The sequence below is a fragment of the Perca flavescens genome, chromosome 4, assembly GCF_004354835.1.
Source record: "Perca flavescens isolate YP-PL-M2 chromosome 4, PFLA_1.0, whole genome shotgun sequence".
In the NCBI taxonomy this organism is placed as follows: domain Eukaryota; kingdom Metazoa; phylum Chordata; class Actinopteri; order Perciformes; family Percidae; genus Perca; species Perca flavescens.
Window position 1 is genome coordinate 29,472,079 of NC_041334.1, and position 24,075 is coordinate 29,496,153.

General features: G+C 41.1%; 1 protein-coding gene across 4 annotated transcripts; it reads right to left on the reverse strand.

The window, feature by feature from the left end:
- Positions 1–1,322: 1,322 nt before the first annotated feature.
- hipk1b (homeodomain interacting protein kinase 1b) lies at positions 1,323–22,829 on the reverse strand. 4 transcript variants are annotated; one of them, XM_028575955.1, is made up of 18 exons: positions 22,487–22,829; positions 13,998–14,728; positions 13,219–13,410; positions 12,910–13,091; positions 12,619–12,742; positions 12,175–12,294; positions 11,879–11,965; positions 11,552–11,736; positions 11,286–11,436; positions 11,022–11,208; positions 10,493–10,611; positions 9,010–9,144; positions 7,891–8,048; positions 6,905–6,976; positions 6,264–6,428; positions 5,780–5,994; positions 5,561–5,673; positions 1,323–3,550 (listed from the first exon to the last, which is right to left on the reverse strand). In XM_028575955.1, the coding sequence occupies exons 2-18, from the start codon at positions 14,724–14,726 to the stop codon at positions 3,092–3,094; spliced, it is 3,393 nt and encodes a 1,130-aa protein (XP_028431756.1). In that variant the 5' UTR covers positions 14,727–14,728; positions 22,487–22,829; the 3' UTR covers positions 1,323–3,091. The 4 variants fall into 4 exon arrangements, with proteins under 4 accessions (XP_028431756.1, XP_028431754.1, XP_028431758.1 ...); XM_028575953.1 differs by having other exon boundaries at positions 7,891–8,051; XM_028575957.1 differs by lacking the exon at positions 9,010–9,144.
- Positions 22,830–24,075: the final 1,246 nt, after the last annotated feature.

The window sequence follows — 24,075 nt, forward strand, 5'->3', positions numbered from 1 at the left end:
TTTTTTATTATTATTTTGAGAGTGAATTTCCCGACAATATGAATAAAGTTTGATTATAACTTTTATTTCGTTGGTAACCGTTTTTGTGTAATCGCAGTATTACACGAGAGGGTTATATTATTGGCACTTCGGTGATGCAGCTAGGACCGAGGCCCTTGTGCCAATATTGACGTTGAATTGAACCCTCTCGTGTAATATTGCTTAATCGTGTGTGAATGAAGTATTACTGTTTGGGACGTGAAGAAAATTGTTCTGGTAATGAGTAGCTTTTTAATAAAGTTTTTTACAAGTATCTCTTGACTTGTGTCCAGTGTTTCTCTCGCCTTCAGAACTGCCTTAATTCTTTGTGTCATTGATTCAACAAGGTGCTGGAAGCATTCTTTAGAAATGTTTGCCCATATTGATAGGATAGGGTCATTTTCTCACATTTACCAAAAGTTTGAGCTTTTCCGTATCCAGTGAAGGTTTTTCACAAATTTCTAAATGTTTTTCTCCCAAAGTAAAAAAAGATTTTTACATATTTGTTGAATGTAAACATTACAGGGAAACTTTAAACGTCAGCTGAAAACATTTTTTAAACCCACATGGTTTTAATGTATACCCCATAGTGTAGTTTAGCATTTATTTCCGGCCAGGTAGATAAGTCATCGGATATCCAATAGCGGCTTTTCACTTCCCTTTTTTATTGATTAGATACACTAACAGTTTTCATTGTTTATCAACACTGATGAATATATGGTTCAGTGTGACCAATCTTCATACAGAATATCCATATTTATTCTGTTTTTACACTGCATATATTATTCTATTATTATAACGTTACTGCTAAATTGCACATATCTGTACACGTTCATACATTGTTCATATTACATAGACATATTTATTCTGCTCTTATAAGGTAATTGCTAATACACCACACATTTATGTTCAATTTATATTACTCAACACCACCATCTGTAAACCAACTGTATACTACTGTGTACACTTCGCACAATAATAAAGTTGAATCTAATCTAATAACGTTGCTTTCGTTATGATGCCTTGGCTTTTCAAAAAGTCGTAAAAGCTTCTATTCCTTAAAATAGATTATGAACCGTGGTAAAGACAAACCTTCCCACGCTGTGTTCTCTGCTAATTCTTTGTTTTGTAGGCAGAGACAAAAACACGCTATCTGACCCCGTCAGGTTTATGTACCCTGGAAAAGGTCAGAATAGCCTCCATCTGAAGTTTTATTGTCTATGCTCATGCCGACCAGTAATGAGGAAATGAAGTCAATTCAGTTTATTGTTGGAACCGGGGACGAGTAATAATGAAACAAACCATTATGTTATGGTTATTTATTATTGAAAACAGTGACAGTGGATTATTTGAGCTGAAACCTTTTTCCCTGAATTAGTTCTACCAAATAGCCTCTTAACTATACTATGTTAAGAGGAAATAGTTAAATATTCAGACATTACAACACAAAACTGATGCAAACACAACGGGGAAGGATTTACTACAAAGCTTTCATAACCCACAGAAGCCCCCCCCCCTCGAGGTTCACCTCTTTCAACTACAAGACGGTGGCAGGAAAAGCCACAAATCAGCTGTATTCAGACACTGGAGTAATCTATATGTGAAAAACAATGGATATCATATTCAGACAAGACTGAAGCCAAAGTGGCCACTTTTGCACATTTCTGAGGGAAAATGCACAGTATGTTTAGTGGACAGCACCACCTTTGACTGTTAAAGTGGCTTCTCATCAGACATTGTGTAACTGAGCAGACCAACTGCAGATTGCATGATCTTATTTCATCAGTCATTGTACAGCGGTGTGGGTAGTTTGTACAACTTACTAGCGAGCATTTCTAAAGTGTCATGGGGAGAAAAAATTCCATATATAAAACCGTAAAAACTGGCCATGAATCCATTTTAATAAATGAGCAGGTCCTACATAATTGGAATTCACAGATATAGAATATTTTCTGGTCCATGTGAAACTGGATATTTTTATATTTCAAGGAGAGGAAAGTAGGGAAGGGTTTTTTTTTTTTTTTTTTTTTTTTTTTTAATTTCAAACAAAAGCTTTTCACATCATTCAAGATGGTGATCCCACTCCTCTTTCTTCACTTCATAAATACATTCAGCACTCCGTTGATGCAGTTTAAAAAAAAAAAAAAAAAGTTTCTATTGCATAAGGACATGATTAATCCTGCCTAAACACTGTCACTACATTAACAGACTATCACATGTGCACTTAAATTAACATGTATCCATCACAGTTTTCACCACATCTTTTTTCTTGACAGACATGAACCTTCCTCTTCCTTTCTCGCACTGACAAAACATAATTTAAAACATGGTAAAAGACATATTTGTGAGTAAACAGATACAGTCATTATTAGGTTAGCTAAAAAAACACAGGGCATCACTGGATTAGTGTGAAAACTCCATAACAAGGGTCATGAGTAACTAATGACTTGTAACCTTTTCAGCCGGCGGGCGTCCCGGTAGCTCAACTGGTAGAACATGCACGCCTTGTATCAAAGCAGAGTCCTTACCACAGCGGTCCGGGTTCAATTCCAGCCCATCATCCCCTCTCTCTCCCCTGCCTTTCCTGTCTCTCTCCAAGCTATCACTATCCAATAAAGCAGAAATACCAAAAAAAAAAAAAAAAAAAAAGTCAAGTTGTGAGTCAGGCGTCTCAAAAGCTCGCCTAAAGTGTCGTTGCAACTTGTGACAGGAGGATAATCTCTCTTCACACAAAACCTCAAGATAAACAGGACTAAAATACATTAACCACAATGCCTCAATTATACATCTGGACAGGATGGGGATAAAACACAGGCTATAAACAATATTGTTAAGGAAAAAAACAAAACAAAAAAAAAAACACAATATATCAAAGAACATTTTAAAAACACAAAAACGACCCTAAAGAGTATTAAATGAGTTTGGGTGATATGTCGCTTTGGAGTCAAAAGCAGCAAACAAATAAGTGACCAACAGTTCTTCTACTAGAAATACAGTTTAAATGTTCCTTTGTGATAGTATGTGGGGAAGTAGATTTTTTCTTTTTCTTTGTTCAAAGTGTGCACGAGACTCCCTATAGGTACGGGTACTGTGTGAGGCGCCTGGGGCTTAGCTGGTAGGCACTGTAAGCCTCGGCCCGGGGTGTCACGCTAATGTAGGGAGAACCAGTGGCAAACTGATGCTGGTAGGCTGCGGGGAGGCCATGCAGCAGACTACTGACAGAATCCTTACGACTGGCCGAGTCTCTCCTGGAGGCCGACGATGAGGTGTACGTTGCTGCATAGGCGGAGGGGGAGTGTCCGTGGCTGGCGAGACTACGGCCTAGCAGCTGCTCCATGGCCTGAGAAGCTGAGGAGAGGGCGGTGGAGGCCGGGTAGGCGTACAGGCTGGGGCCGGGGGCCGAGGCCGAGGCCAGGGCTGACACCTCGGGGAAGTTGTAGTGAGAGGAGACGGCCGGAGGGAATGTCGGCTGGCGACGCAAAGACGAGTCACTGTGGGAACGCTCCTGAGATGAAGAAACCACAGGCTGAACCTAAAAACAAAACAACACTCAGTATACATATGCAGCAAGAAGGCAGAGCATCACTTGGTCAGTTTCTTTTGTTTAGATTAGACTTGCTCTTTGCATGTTTGTTATGTCCTTCGAATGGAAACATTTAAAAATGTAGCATGCACTGTTTTAGACATTTCACCAAATTCAGCCTGATATTTATGGTATCTATGGACAAATTCTAAATAAAGCTTTGTGGTTTTAGGCGAAGTTTGACTGCACAGCATGAATTTGTACCGACCTACCCACTGGTGGGTTAGTAACATTTAACCCTTGTGTTGACTTTGGGTCAAATTGACCAGTTTTCAATTTTTGTTTTATATCAGAAAATATGGGATGTGGAAATAAGCGCTGAAATGTGTAGAAGGAAAATTTTACAATTTAAAACGTTGGAAAAAGCAAAAACAAACTGAAAAAAAGGCGTCAAAATCGTCAAAAGGTTGACGGGCAGACAACAAAAGAGTTAAAAAGATGAAGCAGCTAATGCTCCTACACATTTAAAAAAAAAAAAAAAAAAAAAAAAAAAAAAAAACACCTTTCCAGCCAACTTTCCATGCTTTATTGTGACCTCTTGTCACACTAATGAAAATGTTTAAGAGCTGTAAGCAGGTCAACATAAAAAAAAAAAAAAAAAAAAAAAAAAAAGTTTCCTTCTCAGATTGCCTCTGTTCTAAAGTGGTAAAACTCTCCTATTTCACTAGAAAAAAAAGCAAAGAAAAAGTCAGAAAAAAAAATATGAAGCCTGAAATGCTTATTTTTTTTCTCTTTCCTAATCTGCTCATCATCTTGTGACCCCTTAGATTTATCTCTCGTATTGGAGATATATTCATATTGGCCAGTGTGTAAAAACGAAATTTGTTTACAACCTGTCATCTGCCATTGCATTTTATGTCCAGCAGAGAGCACTTCAGACTCAATGAACAGTTTGTTTTTCAACTCCAACATCGAAACTTTTTATTACAGACTCAAGGTCCAAATCACCCACAACAATACATAAATACTTATCAATAAACGCACATGCATACACACCTACCTACACACTTTGTAACTCTTTAACCCTTGTGTTGTCCTTTGGTTCACCGGGACCCAAAAGGACAACACAAGGGTTATGTACTTCCGTTTATTTGGTTGGGAATTGCTCTCTAAATCCTGTCTCTTGTAAAGTAAGTAAGAAAGTTTGTTTCTAGAGCACATTTAAACACAGTTTAAGCTGGCCAAAATGTTGTACAAACAAGCACTAAGGTGCTGTATTAACCCTTGTTTTGTCCTTTGGGTCACAAGGACCCGAAGGACCACAAGGGTTAATAACCAGATCACCAGCCTGAGTTCACCTTTTTTTAAATGTTGCATCTTTTGTTTACACTGACAACATGCATCTCACATTGTTCATTGCATTCATACACCCCTATCCACCACTGATCCTGACTTCCACATCCCATTGTCTTTATGTTTGCAGTTTCATTAAATGAATGTCAGTTTGTAAATGTTAAGTTTGCCTTGCTCCTCCCTCCTTTTTTGTGGCTTGTAGCCGCTCATAACAGTGTATCATATGACTGATATTCTTTGGAAGATGTCTTCATCTTATGACACAGCAGTTCCTCTGTGCCTGCGTATGTTGATATAACTCTTCCAGTCTTTTTCCCTTGACATACTGAAAATGCGCTTTGTCTCTATAGCACTGTAATCAAGACACTGAAGAGTGCACACCCTTTCCCATCAAGTTTTTACTTTCCCTTTGTCTCCCGTGTCCGTCAAACAAATGCAATGCTTCCTCAACCTGTCACTATAGGTAAAATATTTGTATTTTCAAAATGTTGTGTAATGTGAAGTAATGTCTTTGTGCGTGTAATGTGATGTTGTAAATTGTATTGTCACATGATAGATTGTTCCACATGATAGATTGATCCAAATAAAACAATCTACAGTTAAATCAAATAAAAGTTAGAATGGAGACGCTTCTCTACACTTGTGAAAACACAAAAGAAGCCTCACCTGGCTGAGGTTTAAGGGGTGGGACTGGCTTGGCACAAGCCCGTGACGCTCCATGCTCATCCCGGAGCTGCAGGGCTGTCGGTTGGATGATCTCTTAGGCTTCATGTAGTTCACTGTGAATTAAAAAGGAAGTGAAGTATTAAATTATACTGCGTTCACACCCAAAATAAAAAGAATTCCTGATAACACACAGACAGCAGGTAGATGAGTGACTCTCACCGGTGTCCAGGCGGCCGCGTGAAACGGCTCCTCTCTCAGAGCCCTGGGGTTTAATTGAAGGGGCCACCACTGCCAGAGACTTGGCCTGGCGTGATGACATGGTGCTAGCTGGGTTAAGTGTGCGGGGCAGAGGAGTCAGGGGGCTGGCTGTAGAGGAGTCCGAGTCGTGCACCGTCACACAGCTGATGACGTTAGTGCGCTGGCTCAGACCAACGCTATGTAACGAGAGAAAGCGTGTTATTTCACAAGAAAATGAGAAACGGTATATCAAATTAATTCAGTCTAAATGAATAAAGCAATAGTGTGATCTTATGGAGTCAAAAACGCCCCGTTTTCCCATTAATCCTCTAGCAAAATTGTCATGGAAGTATACAGGTTTTTGAACTACAAATACTGGACTTGCACAGTGTGTAAGTATGACACCAATGGGACTTTTAGAAATCACAGATCTGTTAAACAGTGCAGTGGAGTATCTCATCCTCACCTGGAGGGATGGAATTTGCGCTCATCCTCTGTGTCTGTGTCACTATGAATAGTGATGATGCTGACCGCCGGGCTGGGTGTGTCGGAGATGACGATTGGCTGAGACAACGTAGCGCTGGGTGGGGTCACGCCGCTGCTGCCGAGTAGTGATGCAGTGGATATACCCCTAGACAGAGAAACGATAGCAAATGTTGAGCTTTCCCACCCAAAGCAAATGCGATTTCAGCTGTGATAACAGACAGAAATCCGAACATAAAAAGGAATGTGCAAAAGTCTTGCTCCATTCTAGAAAAAGAAAAATACAACATACCATCAGAAATTGCATTGCCTGGACAAAATTTGGAATAGTTTTAAAAGTTCATATTTCATTTTTTTTTTTTTAAGATTTTTTGGGCATGTTAGGCCTTTATTGATAGGACAGCCGAAGCCATGAAAGGGGAGAGAGAGGGAATGACATGCAGCAAAGGGCCGCAGGTCGGAGTCGCAATTTCACCGAAAACGAGAATACGGTGAATCTTAAAAGTGGAGTTTCCGTCCTAAATATGCTTTTAAACTAAAGTTTGACTCAGGTACATTCACAAAAAGACCCTAGGCTGCATTTTGGCGAAAGTTACGCTTTAAAGCCTGCAGGACTCTACCAACCTGTTTCGGTTCTCTCCACGTCTGGCTTTCACCTTCTTCCTCTCCTGCTGGGTCCTGGCTTGAGTTGTGCCCCTATAAAGGGCCAAAGAATAAACTAGTCAGAGGTGGACACCACTGGCAAAATCTGAACATGAAACATAACCACAAAGAAAGCTTACTTTTCTGGCATTGTGCCAGAAAATGATCACAAAACTACAGCATGTTTATCATGGAGGTCAACACTCACGTTCCTCTGTTATTCACATCCCTGCAAACTCAGAAGGGCTAAAAAAGGGGACACATTTTATACACTGCTGTGCTGTGGATGTGTGCGTGTGTGCACGCTTGTGGAGTTTAACTCCAAAAAGACAGTAAACCACAGGTTCCAGTTAATCTTATGATGGACATGGGTTGTGATATTTAAACAAACGAACAGTCAACGGCGAAATAAAAGCCTGTTATTTACAAGACTGTTCTGAGAGACCTCCAGCTTACAGCGGGGTCTCTGAGCATGACTGGCTGTGTGACGAGCTAGTGGCCCCGGCAGGCGCCTGCTGGCTGTTGCCTCACTTCATGGCGCTTCTCAACTCCGAAAACTCAACTGTCAATTCGGCATAAATTTTCGCTATGCCTATATTCGAAATCTAAACTGTTCATTTCTCGCCTACAATGTTGTCAGAAGTGAATTTAGTGATGAATAAGATGGCGAAAATTGTTAAAATTGTCCCGTTGTTGGCCTGTCTGTACCGGAAACCCGACCCTCGTTGACCTAGGTTCCTATGCTGAAAAGGTAACAGCGAAAAGACCCTGCCCTGAAGTAGGAGCTGAAAGAGTTACAGGAACTGCGGCCAGAGGAACTTCCCCAACATCCCCAAACTGGTCAAGTCGGAACACGAGAAAAAAAAGGGTTCCCGGAATTTTATGTTCTAGGAACTGCAAAAATCCCTCCGGTCGGTAAGCGGCTTATTATCAAATTGGTTGGACTTAACAGTCGTTGGTTGACCCACCTCCAGCTGTGTCCCTGCTGTGTGGAAGCATTGGCGTGAAGCGTTTCCAGGGGTGATTCTGTTACATTTGACTGGTGGGCAGAGCTGTGAATGGCAACACCTGGGACCTGCTGCCATGATGATGGTATGAGGATCTGTTGGGTGCCAGTGGGCCAGGCCTGCTGAGAGAAACAGACACTCACACTTCAGTACATGTAATATCAAGCATCAAATATTAAACGAGTCAAAACAATTTATATGATTTCTAGAATGGGCCAGACAAACTGAGCCATGCTGAGAAATAAATCCAAGGACCAAAGACAAAGAGACAAACCAGTTGGCCAATCTCTTCTACAGGCAAAAGCACAAAAAGAAAAGCGTTCCCAAGCCATTCCCTTATTATAGCATTGCCCTGCAACAAATGCCCAAGATGATATCATGCAAAGCACGAACAATGAAGCACTGTAAACAGTCAAATCAAGATTAAAGTATACACAGGACCATGGTGCCTGTTAAAGAGGAAATACTGAAGAAAGATTAGTTTAGTTCACTGATGCCAAACAGTCTGCTGATAAGCTGCCTTGGGAAAAGGCATGCCACATTTTCTGGGGCTGAAACAAAAGATGTGTGTCAGAGTCAGGCTGTTGAGTAGGGATTTTGGTGGACTTTGTAGCTGCAACCTCCTTTGCTGAAACCAAGGAAGGACAGGACAAGAGAAGCTGCAAGCAAAGCGCAGACAAACCCAGCAACACATGCGCTCCATGCCCTCAGCACACCTATGGGGAAAGAATGTGGGGGGAGGGAATGAAAGTTGTGAATGGTGTGGGGAGGGGGTGTCCTTTGGAGTGGAAAGAGATTGTAAATGTTGTCAATTCTGATTTAATGTCAAAGGGGAATAATAATAAATATCAAGACATGGGATTCCAGACCAAAAAATGTGAAAAATAAGCACTGAGCCATAATTCTGTATGTGAAAAGGCCAAATAAAGGAATATGATGGATAAAATGAAGACTAGCCCCATACAGGTAGAGAGAAAATTGCAAACGCATTAAAAGAAAAAGGGGAGTGACGTGGGAGAGAGATGGCATTGTTAGTGGTAGAAGTAGTAGTGTGCATGTGAATTGTCCTTGTTGCTTTACCAGCACTGTGGCTGTGTGCTCCAGGAGGGTGGGCCGACCCACCCCTGCGCCCAGCCCGAGGGGCAGAGAATACTGGGGGGCTATGCCTGCTGAGGGAGGGTGCAGGGTGGCCACCATCAGGGGTGTGCAGGAACCCTGGAGGAGGGAGGGAGGATAGGGGAGGGCAGTGTTAGGGCAGGATGAAAAGTGAAAAGTAGTCCTTCAAAAGGCTGTATCTGAAGAGATGCACACTGGTACCACTGGCCATCTGGACACCTGACCTCTGCTGTGTACAGCAATTATTCCTACTTTTAGCAAACGGCAATTAAGTAGCTTTTCGAGCCAGATTAGTCTACCACATTAAACATCTGGCATTCATCCCAGATAGGAGACTGGGAATAAGAGAGGTCTGGCCCGGAGTGGCAGCCCAATCAGTCCTGGAAAAAAATCTAAGGCGAGAATCAGTAGAAACACAAACAACAACAGCGTGGACTATGCTGCCGAAGTCAAATTATTTGTCATTTTAAAAAGCAGTGGCCTAAAAAACATTTTAACAAACATATCTGCTGAGAAAAAAGCTTTTTATTGGAGAAAATGTCTTAACATGCTTCCCACAAAACTTCTGCTTGCTCTGCTGGCAGCAAAAATAAGAAGGGGACATGAAAGGAAAATTTGGATGCACTCAGTGTTTCAATAAATAAGCAAAACTGGACACCATTGCTCTCAGCTTGGCACTAATGACATGATATCATTCATGGATGCTGACAGATTTATGTAACCCAGAGTCAATGAAATCCATATGGAATTGCTGAAATTAAAGTATGAACCTCAGTATTTCACAAAAGGTAAATCCCTTTCTCTGAGTCAGTCTCCCAGAAGTATAATGCTGAAAATCTACAAACCCCTTTCCCAAATGGAAATTAACCTCCGATACCCCTTTCCTACAGGAGATGTATATATGACGCAGGCTGGTGCATGTTCAACCCACTTTGGCCCCATTCAGTTAGAACAGCAGTCACTCTGCTTCTCATGGTTAGCAGAGGCTTCGGTCTAAAGTTCTATACACTACATTGAACCAGAGTGGAATAACACTGAAAAATGAGTTATCTGTTGCACTTTTTTCAATCTGCCCATTCCCTCTCTCTGTCATACACGCACACTTTCTTTGTCCGTCTTTATCAAAGCATCAGGTCTCTTCTCTAAAGACCACAGTAGAAATCACATCAATAATTAATTTTAAGATTATTTTTGGGCTTTTCCGCCTTTAATTCTTGACAGGACAGCTAGGTGAGAAAGGGGAGAGAGGGGGGGGGGAAGACATGCAGGAAATTGACACAGGTCAGATTCGAACCCTAGACCTCTGTGTTAAGGAATAAACCTCTCAGTATACGTGCGCCTGCTCTACCACTGAGCAAACCCGATCAATAATTAATTTAAATAAAATAATATTCAGAAGGTTAGCGCCACATTTGATGAAACGCCCACATACCTAACAAACTCTTACCTGTGTGAGCATACTTGGCTGGATCTGCAATGACTGAGCAGACTGGTTCTGAGGTACTATAGGTACAGAGTTCTCCATCCTCACAGGGAAACTGGAACTCTTACTGGATGGCTGTAGCCCTGGAAAACAATTCCACACAATCGCACCAATGAGTAACACCAAAATACTGATGAAAAATATCTCACCGCTTAAAGATCAGATTTCTTTTTTTTTTTTTATCCTTGTTCCACAAACAGAAAAGGTGGAATATTGTGCCATATTAGCATCTAATTCAGGTTTATGATCGCTTGTCTGCATAGACATGCCTTTAACTAAAGTGATGTGGAAATTATAAATAAGAGACCTTTCACACTGGCGCAACCCCTTGTGTTGTTTCTGCCTTTTATTCATTTATTTGTTTATTTATAAAAAGGGACAAATACAGAATAACATTGGTAGTTGTGTCTAATGTAACAGTACACGTGTAAATAGCCAAAGCTAATTTCCAACACCAGTCTTTTTTCAGTCTGATTGAAACCTTTTCCTTTACCTTGAATAGTAGAGGGTGGGCAGACGATGAGAGTTTGCTGGAAGGGTTCTGTCTGGCTACACAGCCCAGCAGGACGCGTTGGAATCGGGACACTCTGTTGAGCAAGCCCGGGAATGTTAATGGTCGCCTGCTGGTATAGAGCTGGCTGGTAGTTCAGCAAAGGCATCGTTCCCCCCGCAGAAGGCACCTGTTAAGAGAAATTACTGGATTAATACGAGGAGTCTTTAAATGTGTAAGAATTAGTGGTGAAAATATGGGTCATACCTGATTATGCTGGTTGAGCTGGCTACTGAAGGTAACAGTGAGGTTGCCCGCTGCAGCGCTGGGGACCGCATTGGTGGAGTACAGGGATTTGCCACTATCATACGAGGTCCGACGCTTACAGATCTCCATGTTCTGGAAGCAGGACTTCACACTGGAGAGGAGGGAGTTCGTCAGTGTTTTAGTGGTTACATTTAAATAAGAGACTCAACCAAACCCACATTTGCATGCAGCGGTGCCTAAAAGAACACTTCACAGCACACACTTACTGTGAGCTGTGGGGATAATCCATGAGGTGGCTCATTGTGACAAAGGGGTGACCTAGAGTTTTTGTAGGAGTGATCCTTTTGTCGGCATCCAGACGGAGCATCCGCTTCAGGAGGTCTATAAACTCTCGTCTATCAGCTTTCTCAGCCAGCATGTCCGTCCCCTCCAAATGAGAGGACAGGTTGACCTGGAACACCAAATAATAAAACCCAAATGAGTCAAACAAAAAATATGAGGTACAGGTGATGTCATTTATTGGGTTTGTGTGTACAAACCATGCGTGTGAAGCGCAAAAACCTAATTAGATGTTCCGAGAGAAAGCCATCTACCTGCATCATGTCATCCAGACAGTTGAAGATATACTTTCTGGCCTCCTTGGACTTGATGCCCATCTCCATTTCATGCTCTGCTGGGGTCTGGAAGATGGAAACCATTTCGGTTTATCATTAAACTATCACAATAAACATTAAGTGATCCCGATGCAAATCAATATAAAAATAATCAAATCAGAAGAATCATAAAGACTTCTTTATATTGTTATATGTATTGCTATTTTCTGATATTCCTTATAACAAATCATTCACATAAGCGATACCGAGTAGGCTTAATATGAGGTTGTATTAACCTTTAGCCTCCAGAGTGGGTAGCTAGAGTCAGGTCCTCGATTGAAGAAGCGACTGGTTTTAGTGCCGGCGCTCAGCAAGTACTCCGCAGGCAGGCCTTGAGTCTGAGAAATGTAACGGATCTGGAAAAAGAAAAAAAAAAAAAACATTCAAGTTTAGGAATCAAAGGGAGACAAAACAGTGACTGCCATGGATATGACTAAAATCTGATTGCCTGTAATACCCATATAGTTTGTAGTTAAGTTTGTTTTTCTGCAGCACTTTGGCATCTCTTTGCTTATTGCAACACTAGCAGCTCTCAATACAAGTTCTACAGAGCACCTACAGTACATTCATGACCTGCTTTCAACTAACATGTGGCCTCTATTTCAATCTGATAGGTTAGCCTTTCCCATGCATTTGAGCATTTTCTATAAGGCCTGGGAAACGGCAACATCAGTACTGACCTGGTCGTACTCCGAGGCTCCAGGGTAGAGAGGCCAACCCAGAAACAACTCCGCAATCACACAGCCTAAAGACCACATGTCAATGGCCTCACAGAATGGCAAACCCAAAATGATCTCTGGAGCCCTGGACAGCAAAGAGAAGGTTAAAGTACTAGTGCCAGAACTGAGTTACAAAGTTGTGTCATAGTAACACACTTGTAGCACATTTGTCACCACTCATCTCATAAGATTACAAGGCAGGATGTATATTCTGTAGATCAACAAAATGCAGCTGGATTTCTTGCCACTAACCTGTAGTAGCGAGACTGTAAGTAGGTTGAGCAGACAGCTTTGGACACATGACTTGCTGAGCCAAAGTCAATGACCTTCACCTTGTAGGGCTGTCTAAGAGGGTCGACCAGCATGATGTTCTCTGGCTTCAGGTCTGCATGAATCAGACCAAGGCTTTTCAGTTTCATCAGCGCTGTAGCCACCTTAAGATAAAAACACACAAATATTAACCAGGCTGCAATATGAAAGGTTTATAGCAGCAATAACAAACTAAAAGTAATAATACGATAGCTTGAAAAAGATTTTATGAACACCAAAACATTTGCCAACCTGCTGTAGGATGGGTCTGATGTGCCGTAGGGGGAGTGGGCTGAACTTGCTGTGCTTAAGAAAGTCATAGAGGTTCTGCTCCAGCATTTCAAACACCAGGCAGGTGTGACCCTTGTGTTGGAAGCATTCGTATGAACGCACAAAATTGTACTCATCCGCGTTCTCTGCGCTCAGCCGGTTCAGGATACCCACCTATTAAAAGAGAAACAAATAACGCCATGCAACTTGCCAGTGAAAGCTGGTTCACTTATGTATGCTATTGTATGTAGGTCCGTTACAGTGGTTGCAGGTTTCATTTAACTAATTAGCTCCAAAATTGATAATGCTGCGTGTCAGAAGTACAACAGGCAGGGAGTCCCTTCACATCAGTAGCATTTCAAATTAAAGGCCCTAATCAACAGCAACCTGACAGCATCTGCATGTAAAGAACCCATGTGAACACAATATTATGATCCTAGTTTTGTAGTGTAACTGACCATTTCTAAACACAAAAGAAGCCTCTGACACAGGGAAACAAAATTAGTTAATAAATTAGCTTTGACATTAAGCTGCCATTAGGCTTCTTAAGTGCTTGTTGGATTGTTGCATAACTTCGGAAGCATCGACTCTCTTAAACATTTCTCGAGCTAGATTGGCAGGGCCTACATAAATCTCACACACAGCCACACACATTGCTAGCATTGCAGTATTAATGCTGCGGTACAAGAAGCTCTCTGACAACCTTGTTGGGTTCTCAAAGCAGGATACACAAATCTTAACATAAATGTTTAAAAGATTACCTCGATTTGGCCCTGACGAGCATAAGAAGGATGGTTTTTTAGGATTTTGATGGCCACAATCTCATTGGTGCCCCTCTTCCAGCACTTTGCCACCTGTCCAAACGTGCCTCTTCCTAAAAATTCCAGCACTTCATAGCTGCAGGACACAGAGCAGAGGATCTCGTGCTGCACTAGCTGATAATCCCCTTCACCATTGGAGCTGCTGCTCTTTGTGGTTGGAGCTGAGTGGGGTATGGACTGGCCTGTGCCTCCTCCACCACCACCCGTACGTGTGGAGTAAGTTGCTGCAGGGGCTGAGAGCTCCTCCAATATTTGGACACTGCCACATCCACTCCCACTGCTTTCATTGGTCTCCTCAATCTTTCTTTTCTGCCCGTGCCTGTGCCCCCTTGTTTCAGAGGACGTCTCAGTATGAGCATAAGATGAAGACGTCGCCTGCTCTGCCACACGCCGGCTGGATCCACGGGGGAGGCTTCCAGTGCTATCAGCTGCCCGCACAACCACTTGACCTCTGGAGCCAGGTGCTACAGACGGGAAGACCAGGGATGGTGCAAAGGGTGCCACAGCCATGGCCGGGGTAAAGGTGTATGCCGACTGGCCTGCTATGGAGCTGTAAGCTTCAGTGGTGGACACGTCCCAAACATTGCTCTCCACCTTCAGCTTCTTAACGCGGCAAAAGGCACTGGAGGAGATGGAGGGAGGAGAGAAGACCTGCAGCTGAGAGCTCATAGCTGAAAAGAGATTGATGAGAATGAGAATGAGATAGAGAAACAAAAAACACCTAAACCTAAATTACCTTAACTTCCTAAATCTATGAATAAATGTTACAATCAGTGTAGTTTCGCATTGCCAGACCTATTTCCACAGCGCTGTGGAGGAAGGTCTGGCTACACCACAGGTACATTCTGGGATAGGAGGGAGAAAAACGCTTTGGGTTGTTTGCATTTCTTTAAACCAATCACAATTGTCTTGGGTGGCTCTAAGTTCCGGACGCGGTGACTGTGCCTCTGCAAAATAGTCTCGAAAGGAACTTGTTTTGGTGGAACATTCCGCAAAAAAGCCACAAAATATTAAAGTTCACTGTTAACACTATACAGCACGTGTCAAACTCAAGGCCCGCGGGCCAAATCCGGCCCCTTGCATATTTAGATCCGGCCTGTATATCAATTTGGGTTCACAATAAGTTTTGGCCCGCCTAGTTGTGCGCCAAACCAAAAACACAGGAAAGTGTTTTTTTAACTGCAATTTTCTGACAGCATTTTCTCTAAGCAGAATATGGCAGATTTACCGACTCTGAGACTCAGAAATTCCCCCAGAAGAAGCAGAGTTTTCATATTCAGGTTGTGAACAAGTTGTTAAAAAAAAATAAATGCATCATTGTTTTGCTTGATTTGCTAAATTGTATGATGGCTAAGGGACTCTTTTGATGACTTTTGTAGGGGTTCATGTCAACAAAAATGCGACAAAAAGCGTACAAAAATGTCGGAAAAAGCAATATTACAAAAAAGGTGACAAATGTCTGAGAAAGCCACAAAAAGTCAGAACAAAATCAACAAAAATGAGGAAAAAAGCTACCAAAATGTCTGGCCCTTGGTGTGATTCTCTTTTTCCAGTGTGGCCCTTAGTGAACATGAGTTTGACACCCCTGCTATACAGTAACGTGAGCTATTTAAAAAGGAAAACGCCGACTTAATCGGAATTTAGCTTATTCACCGTAACCCCAAGAGTAAGACAAGTCGATACATACCCTTCTCATCTCTGTGCGTGCTGTAAGGCTGTCTGACGGCTCCAGCAGCATCAGCCCATCAAAGAACATGCAAGTGACTGGTTCCAGTAATCTTACTGCTCCCAATAAGTGACAAAAAAACGCCAACATGTTCCTATTTACATGTTGTGATTTATAGAGTCACAGCGTGTACAAAAAACAACGTAACATGAGACACAGCCGTCTTCTAACCGTAAACAAACCGGGAACTATATTCTCAGGCGGAAGAATATAGTACTTGGGCGGAGTGATATGCTCGCAGCAAGCTTGTCTGAGAATATAGTTCCCGGCTTGTTTACGGTTAGAAGATGGCTGTGTCTCATGTTACGTTGTTTTTAGTACACGCTGTGACTCTATAAATCACAACATGTAAATAGGAACATGTTGGTGTTATTTTGTCACTTTTGTCAAAATTGGGAGCAGTAGGCTAGTTGGAACCAGTTACCTGCAGGATCTCTGCTGGGCTAAGCTAATGCTGGGGGCGTCAGACAGCGTTACAACACGCACGGAGATGAGAAGGGTTTGTATCGACTTGTCTTACTCTTGGGGTTACGGTGAATAAGCTAAATTCCGATTAAGTCGGCGTGTTCCTTTAAATTATCAGTATATCGCCATAGTAATCCCTAACAATTGGTTCCAAAACGTCCCAGTTAGATAGTAAATGTCGTAAACGTATTCTTTGTAAGTCTTTACAAACATTCACCGAAAGAACCAAGCAGGCCTGCCTTATTGCACAATCCCAGTTTTCTTCAAAACTTTCCATTTTCAGCGTGTAGCTTGCTAGCTTGAAGTTTGTCGTCATTTCCTGTAGCGAAGCAAATTTTTAAAAGATAATTTTTTGGGGGGCTTTTCCCTAGAGACAGTGGATAGGCATGAAAGGGGGAGAGAGATGGGGGACGACACGCAGCAAAGGGCAGCAGGTCGGACCCAAACCTGCGCCGCTGCAGGACTCCGCCAACATGGGGCGAACGCACTTACTGGGTGAGCTAGAGGCCGTCCCGTAGCGAAGACATTTTGAGTACGGCAACACACAGAGTGGGAGCAGAGGGGCAAAGTCTGACATCTGTCAGGCTTTATATCCTGGTAATGAACTTCTGTTGATCCAGACTACAATCAGTGTTGATATACTGCACTGCTACATATGCTCCATTTATTTGGTACACTAGAGGCTTGCAAAAGTATTCATACAACTTGAACTTTTCCACATTTTGTCCAGTTACAACCACAAATGTAAATGTGTTTTATTGGGATTTTATGTGATAGACCATAGAACACAAAGTGGCGCATAATTGTAAAGTGGATGGAAAACGATTTTCAAATTTTTTTTACAAATAAAAAAACTGAAAAATGTGGCGTGCAAAAGTATTCAGCCCCCCCGAGTCAATACTTTGTAGAACCACCTTTCACTGCAAGTCTTTAGGCGTATGTCTCTAACAGCTTTGCACATCTAGAGACTGACAGTTGTGCCAATTCTTGTTTGCAAAATAGCTCAAGCTAGGGCTGGGTGATATGGAGAAAATCAAATATTACGATATTTTTGGCCAAATACCTCAATATCGATACGATATTGTATTGTTGACTATTGGTGCTTTTACAAAATATTTACACAATGAGATTTTTGATAAATAATCATCAGTAATGTGGATATAATGACTAAGTGGGTAAAGGCGAATAATAGAACAGGTACAACAGTCTGGTAATTTCAGAAAATGACATAACTTTACTGTAATGCAGCCTTTAAAACTAGGAAAAGACAACACTTATGCCATATTACGATATCCAAAATCTAAGACTACATCTAGTCTCGTATCACGATATCGATATATTGCCCAGCTCTAGCTCAAGCTCAGTCAGATTGGATGGAAAGCGTCTGAACAGCAATTTTCAAGTCTTGCCAGAGATTCTCAATTGGATTTAGGTCTGGACTTTGACTGGGCTATTCTAACACATGAATATGCTTTGATCTAAACCATTCCATTGTAGCTCTGGCTGTATGTTTAGGGTCGTCCTGCTGGAAGGTGAACCTCCGCCCCAGTCTCAAGTCTTTTGCAGACTATCAGGTTTTCTTTTAAGATTGCCCTGTATTAGGCTCCATCCATCTTCCCATCAACTCTGACCAGCTTCCCTGTCCCTGAAGAAAAGCGTCCCCACAGCATGATGCTGCCCCCACCACCATGTTTTATGGTGTGTTCAGGGTGATGTGCACTGTTAGTTTTCCTGCAGTTTGCTGTGTCCCCCACATGGCTTGTGGCAAACTGCAAACGGGACTTTTTATGGCTTTGTTTCAACAATGGCTTTCTTCTTGCCACTCTTCCATAAAGGTCCGATTTGTGGCGTGCGCGACTAATAGTTGTTCTGTGGACCGATTCTCCCACCTGAGCTGTGGCTCTCTGCAGAGTTACCATGGGCCTCTTGGCTGCTTCTCTGATCAAAGCTCTCCTTACCCGACCTATCAGTTTAAGTGGACGGACATGTAGGGCTGGGCAATATGGAGAAAATCAAATATCACGATATTTTTGACCGAATACCTCGATACCGCAACAATATTGTAGTGTTGACTCTTGGCGCTTTCACAAAATATTTACACAATGAGAATTTGATAAATAATCCTCAGTAATGTGGATATAATGACCAAGTGGGAAAGGGAAATAATTAGGGCTGTCCTCGACTAAAGAAATTCTTAGTCGACCAACACTTATGATTTTGTCGACTAATCGATTAGTTAATTTAATTGACAGAGCTGTGCGCTTTGAGAGGTGGTTAAGACTAGAAAAGCACAATATAAATATAGTTAATTAACCATCTGTAAAACTGAGTTTCTCTACAATTAATCCTGCAAAAGCACCTCTTTAAATCTTGTGTTTACCATAAATGTGCTCAGAAGTTTCTTGGAAAAGTAATTAAGCATGAATAAGCATAAAAAAATGACTAATTGACTAAAGAAATCTTAGTCGACTAAGACCAAAACGACCGATTAGTCGACTAAGAGGTGGCAGCCCTAGAAATAATAGAACAGTTACAACAGTCTGGTAAGTTCTCTAATGCAGCCTTTAAAACCAGGAAAACACAACACTTATGCCATATTACGATATCCAAAATCTAAGTTGATATCTAGTCTCCTATCACGATATCGATATACCGCCCAGCTCTACGGCCATGTCTTGGTAGGTCTGCAGTGCCATACTCTTTCCATTTTTGAATGATGGATCGAACAGTTCTCCGTGAGTTGTTTAAAGCTTGGGATATTTTTTTTATAACCTAACCCTGTTTTAAACTTCTGCACAACTTTATCTCTGACCTATCTGGTATGTTCCTTGGGCTTCATTATGCTGTTTGTTCACTAATGTTCACTCCAACAAACCTCTGAGGCCTTCACAGAACAGCTGTATTTATACTGAGATAAGATTACACACAGGTGGACTCTTGACTAATTAGGTGACTTCTGAAGGCAATTGGTTGCACTGGATTTTATTTAGGGGTATCAGAGTAAAGGGGGCTGAATACATTTGCACGCCATACTTCAGTTTTTTTTATTTGTAAACATTTTTTAAAACCATGTATCATTTTCCTTCCACTTCACAATAATGCGTTTTATGTTGGACTATCACATAAAATCCCAATAAAATACATATAAGTTTGTGGTTGTAACGTAGCTAAATGTGGAAAAGTTCAAGGGGTAGGCCTATGAATAAATTTGCAAGACTCTGTAGCTCATATTAGCCTACATCGATGACTATTCATTTAGGAGATTGCTCCGTTGCCGCTGGATGTCCCTCGTGTTCGGCCAGATGTCCCTCACCATCCGCTTTCTTTGTGTTGGCATTCTAAATTTCGGTCGATTTGGAAGATGTTGAACTGCTCCTCACATCTCTGCAGGGTAACTCGAGGTAGCTAGACTATCAGTTGAATCTGAGTTTTCTGTTGCACGACTAAAACAACTTTTGAACGAGCACATGTTCCACCAAAACAAGTGCTTCCCGAGCCTATTTTGCAGAAGTACCTTTATTGCTTCTGGTGCATAGCGCCGCCCAAAACAATTATGATTGGTATAAAGCCATGCCAATAAACCAGAGCACGTTTTTCTCCCAATCCCAGCTGCAGTGTGAACTAGTCAGACCCTCCTCTTCAGTGCTGTGAAGGAAGTTCTGTCAATGAGACTAAGCTCAAATGAACGCAGTATAATACAACAGTCCACCCCATTTATATCAGTTCCTAAATATTACAAACATAATCAATATAAGGCAATACATCTTAACAGCATCCTCAAAGTACATCCTCCAAAATGGCTGTGAAGTTGAACACCTCTGTAAGACAATTCAACAAAACCTTCTTGTTTCTGCTCAGTTGTGAGGATTTACTACTTTTCCTTGTCATATTTGATAGTCAAATTATTATCTATGGGTAGTTGACTATTGGTTGGACAAAGTGAGTTCAATATGTCGCCTTGGTTCTGAGAAATTGTTACAGGAACCATTTTTTGACATTTCAAAAACCTTAAACTGAACATTAATAAGCTATAAGCAGTTAGCTGTCCCTAATAAACTGGCAACCGAGTGTAAAATCCAATAATCAACAAAAACCACAAACATGGAAACGCTCCACAAATCTGAGAAAAAGATATAACCTTAAAGTATATTGTGAATGCCACAAGCACAGAGTTATTATTCTGTCAACACTTTACAGTGTAAAGACTAATAGTCAACATTGGAACAAATGTCTGTATGTTATAATCACTTGAACTTCAATGTATGGAACCTTTTTGTCTTGTTGGTGTTGTTTTATATAGGTTATAGCCTACTGATATGGACCTGTGTCTGAAGTAAAGTTGAATTGAATGTTAAGGTATTATCTGAAGGGCCCAGACTGTAAATTGTTATAAGAAAATATAATTATGAGAAGATACCTCCAGAGCCATGTTTTTAGGATTGGGTGACAGAGTTAGAAAAGGTTGCTCCATACAAAACAGTGTCATATATGATGTGTAGTAGGACAGAAAAAAAATGATTTCTAAAGAGTGCCGTGTATAGTCCACTCTAGGGCTGGGCGATAAAACGATAACGATATGTATTGCGATAGACACATAATCAATATCAATAGAAAATGCGGTCGATAAAACATTTGATAACTTGTTTTTCTTCATCAGAAGACACCAGAGGTTGTGAAGCAAGTTTGGTTGCATGAACAAAGGCCCTCACTCTCTGGCAACCTAGCAATGTAGGGAGTGACACTCTAACAGCCAATCATGTAACAGTATCATGTTTGGTTGCGCCACATCGCTGTCTCATGTTCTTCTATAACAGAACCGGCGTGGAGTGGAAAGTGAGTGCCGCAGCGAGCGAGGAAATTGTTGATAAAACAGGAAAAGTCAGTATGGCAGTTTTGGGGATTTTATAAGTCTGACCATAGTCTAGACCAATGTCGTCAGACTGTCGTCCCCACCAACACTGGTACTACCACAAACTTGTTTTACCACCTTAGCCGCACTCACACTTTCGAGCACAGCCGTATTTGCCATCAACGTCCAACAACATCTGCAGCTGCAACACGGCACAAGCAGCAGACCGCCATGGAGAGGTACTCTGCATCAGCGCCTTACTAAACACTACAAAGAAATAACGGAGGCAGACATGCTGGGCACTGTCCAGAAGCCAGGTTACCAACCTAGCACTAAACCTGCAGAAAATAGTTTAGCCAACATTTTGCACTATTTTATGACACTTTATTAAGCATTTCTTACTTATTCTTTAATTTTGCACCTTAATGTTAAGAGATAATTGTTAAGTGTTCATTGTGATTTTAAACCTGTTTACATTTTAATTATTTGAGTGTTTTCCATGGTTGTGTTGACATTTCTGCTTTTATAACTGAGGGGATTATAATCAGAGCAGGGTTAAATTTAAAATAAAAATGTTTAAATTTAATATATTTTTCTCCTGGTCCTTATTTTAAATAGGTCATAAAAAATATCAATAATTATCGATATCGACCGATATAAAAAAACTTATAACGTGATACAGTTTTCAACCATATCGCCCAGCCCTAGTCCACTCTCTATTATATTGTTTCTATATTGCTTCTCATTATTTTAGGAAAGCCCTATTTCAGTTTAAGTCTCTTGTTTCTATAGAAATAGGCGGCGTTTTCTAATTATTTATCGAACTGATGTTCTATTTCAAAGTAAATCATGCAAGCCACAGAAAACAAAAACCTTACAGAATAAGAGTGTACGCCATTACTTAACTCTATAATAAAACATAAATTAAACCCCTGCTGGGACAGCTCAGGCAATGTTACTATGCAATCATAACCTGGGATCTGAATACAAGGTGGACCGGTTCCTGATGGGTCCGATTAACGGTAGAGCTAAACTTTCAGTTAGGAGAGAAGAAAAACGAAATGGGTTTTGACGCAACCGAAAATGCAAATGTGCTGTAAGAGAAACGTCCTGGCAGACTCACTGAACTATGATGGACCGTAGTGGAAGTTAAGCCACTGATTTCAAACAAAATCACATCACTGACAGAAATAGAAACATAAACGGAACGGACCACTACCACCCCTGACACAGACCGACTTTAGGATCAAATCAACAAACACCACTTAACTTGATAATGCTAACACGCTAACTTCGTGAAAATGTGGCTTATCTCACAAAATCAAAGTTAAGTTAAATGACCGACAGCATGAAAAAGCAACATTTAATAAAGAAACAGAGGTTATATACCGGATTGGATGTTATTAACGTTACAGCGTCGAAAAACGGCTTCTTCCAGGGTTTAAATCCCACTGCAGTCTGCTGGACCAGCGTTATCCGATTAGCTTCCGCCAGCTAACGTTAGAAGCTAGCTAGGCCTGCATTGTTTCTTCAGTCGATGCAGAGCTGGGCAGCAGGAGAAGGCGTTACAGTGCCGAGTTTACAGAAGAAAAATACGTAGGTTTCATTGTATTATGAAGTTAAAACATCTAGTCCTAAAAAAAAATATGTACAGTTGTTGATTAAAACATAATAAATCCTACTCTAAATCCGCCTATCTTTAAGCAGCAAATCCACTTTTCACCGGAACAACCACGTCCTTATATCAGCTGCGATTGTTACGGCATTTCCGGTTACTACCGTAATTACCATGGATGTTTGGATTTTGCGTACGATGCACGCAATTTGAGCTTAATTTCTTACAAGATGAACAACTAAGGCAGACTCAGTGGACATAAAATGTAATTCGCAACTGTTTAAACATGACCACATTGTCGAAGGATTTGGTCGAGCGACATTTTGGATCGTTTTACACATCATGGAAAAAGGAAAACAACATGTTTACGGTAAAACGAAAGTGACGTGACGTAATGTAGTATATTCCAGTAATTTTCCGGTAGGACTATCAGATGTTCCACCAATCCTGTGACAAACCTGAAAACTAACTACTAGCTTACTGAACCACGTACAAAGACGAAACACACTTAAAGATTATTTCCACCAACTTGCACAATTTATTTTTATTCAGAGGAGCATTTAAACTTACTGCTCTTACGGTTCAGAATTGCCTCTTTGTAGAAAAAAAAAATCAAGATGAGCTTTTCAGTCAGGCTTTAGTCCTCCAAATATGGTGGTATGGACATGGTCTGTAGCCTAAGCGAAATCCAAGATGTGGCAAATGTTGAAGAGATCAGAAATTTGAAGAGTGTGAAGATAAATGTTTAAGCTCAGCACAGATGTAGGTTGTGAAGTCAAGAAAAACAAGTGAAGAATCAGAGAAAATTAACTACTCAAGAACCAATTGCCTTTAGAGTTTAAGGTTGTGATAAAAGCAACAGAGATAGAGGAGAGAGCAGTTGTGGAGGATGTATAATATTTATGAACTGTAAAATAGAGTTTTGGGCAAAGGTTGCAGATTTGGAATTTATATTAATTCAAAAATGGGCAAAAAAATATCAAATTAGTTAACTTTTATGATCCTTGTAAAAGGTTTTGATTGTACTGTAAATATTGGATGAACTTGCTTAGAGGGAAATGTTATTTGCTGTGGAGATGTTAATGCCATCACAGTCTGGTTAACGCACAGGTTGCATTATAGGGTGACTGTAATGATGAGAATGGAAATGTGATTAAAGAACTGATGCAGAAATGCCTAAATCATGGAAGTGGCACACAAAATAATATTAGGAATTGTACAGAACCAGCGATCGATCTTACTTTAGTGTCAGAGAGACAGAAATGGAAATTCTAAATTGACTGGCACAAACATTTGTTAAAGGAGAGAAGCTACAGTAACCGAGAATGAGCAAGAAATATTACAAAATGAAAATACCAACAAT

Excerpts from the sequence above, each read along its gene's own strand:
- hipk1b (XM_028575953.1), bottom strand. The coding sequence starts at position 14,726 with ATGAGCTCTCAGCTGCAGGTCTTCTCTCCTCCCTCCATCTCCTCCAGT. Across the intron at positions 11,966-12,174 it reads ACCCACTCTGGAGGCTAAAG|ACCCCAGCAGAGCATGAAAT; the intron begins GTTAATACAACC and ends TCCATCTTCCAG. Across the intron at positions 11,737-11,878 it reads GTCTGGATGACATGATGCAG|GTCAACCTGTCCTCTCATTT; the intron begins GTAGATGGCTTT and ends TTGGTGTTCCAG.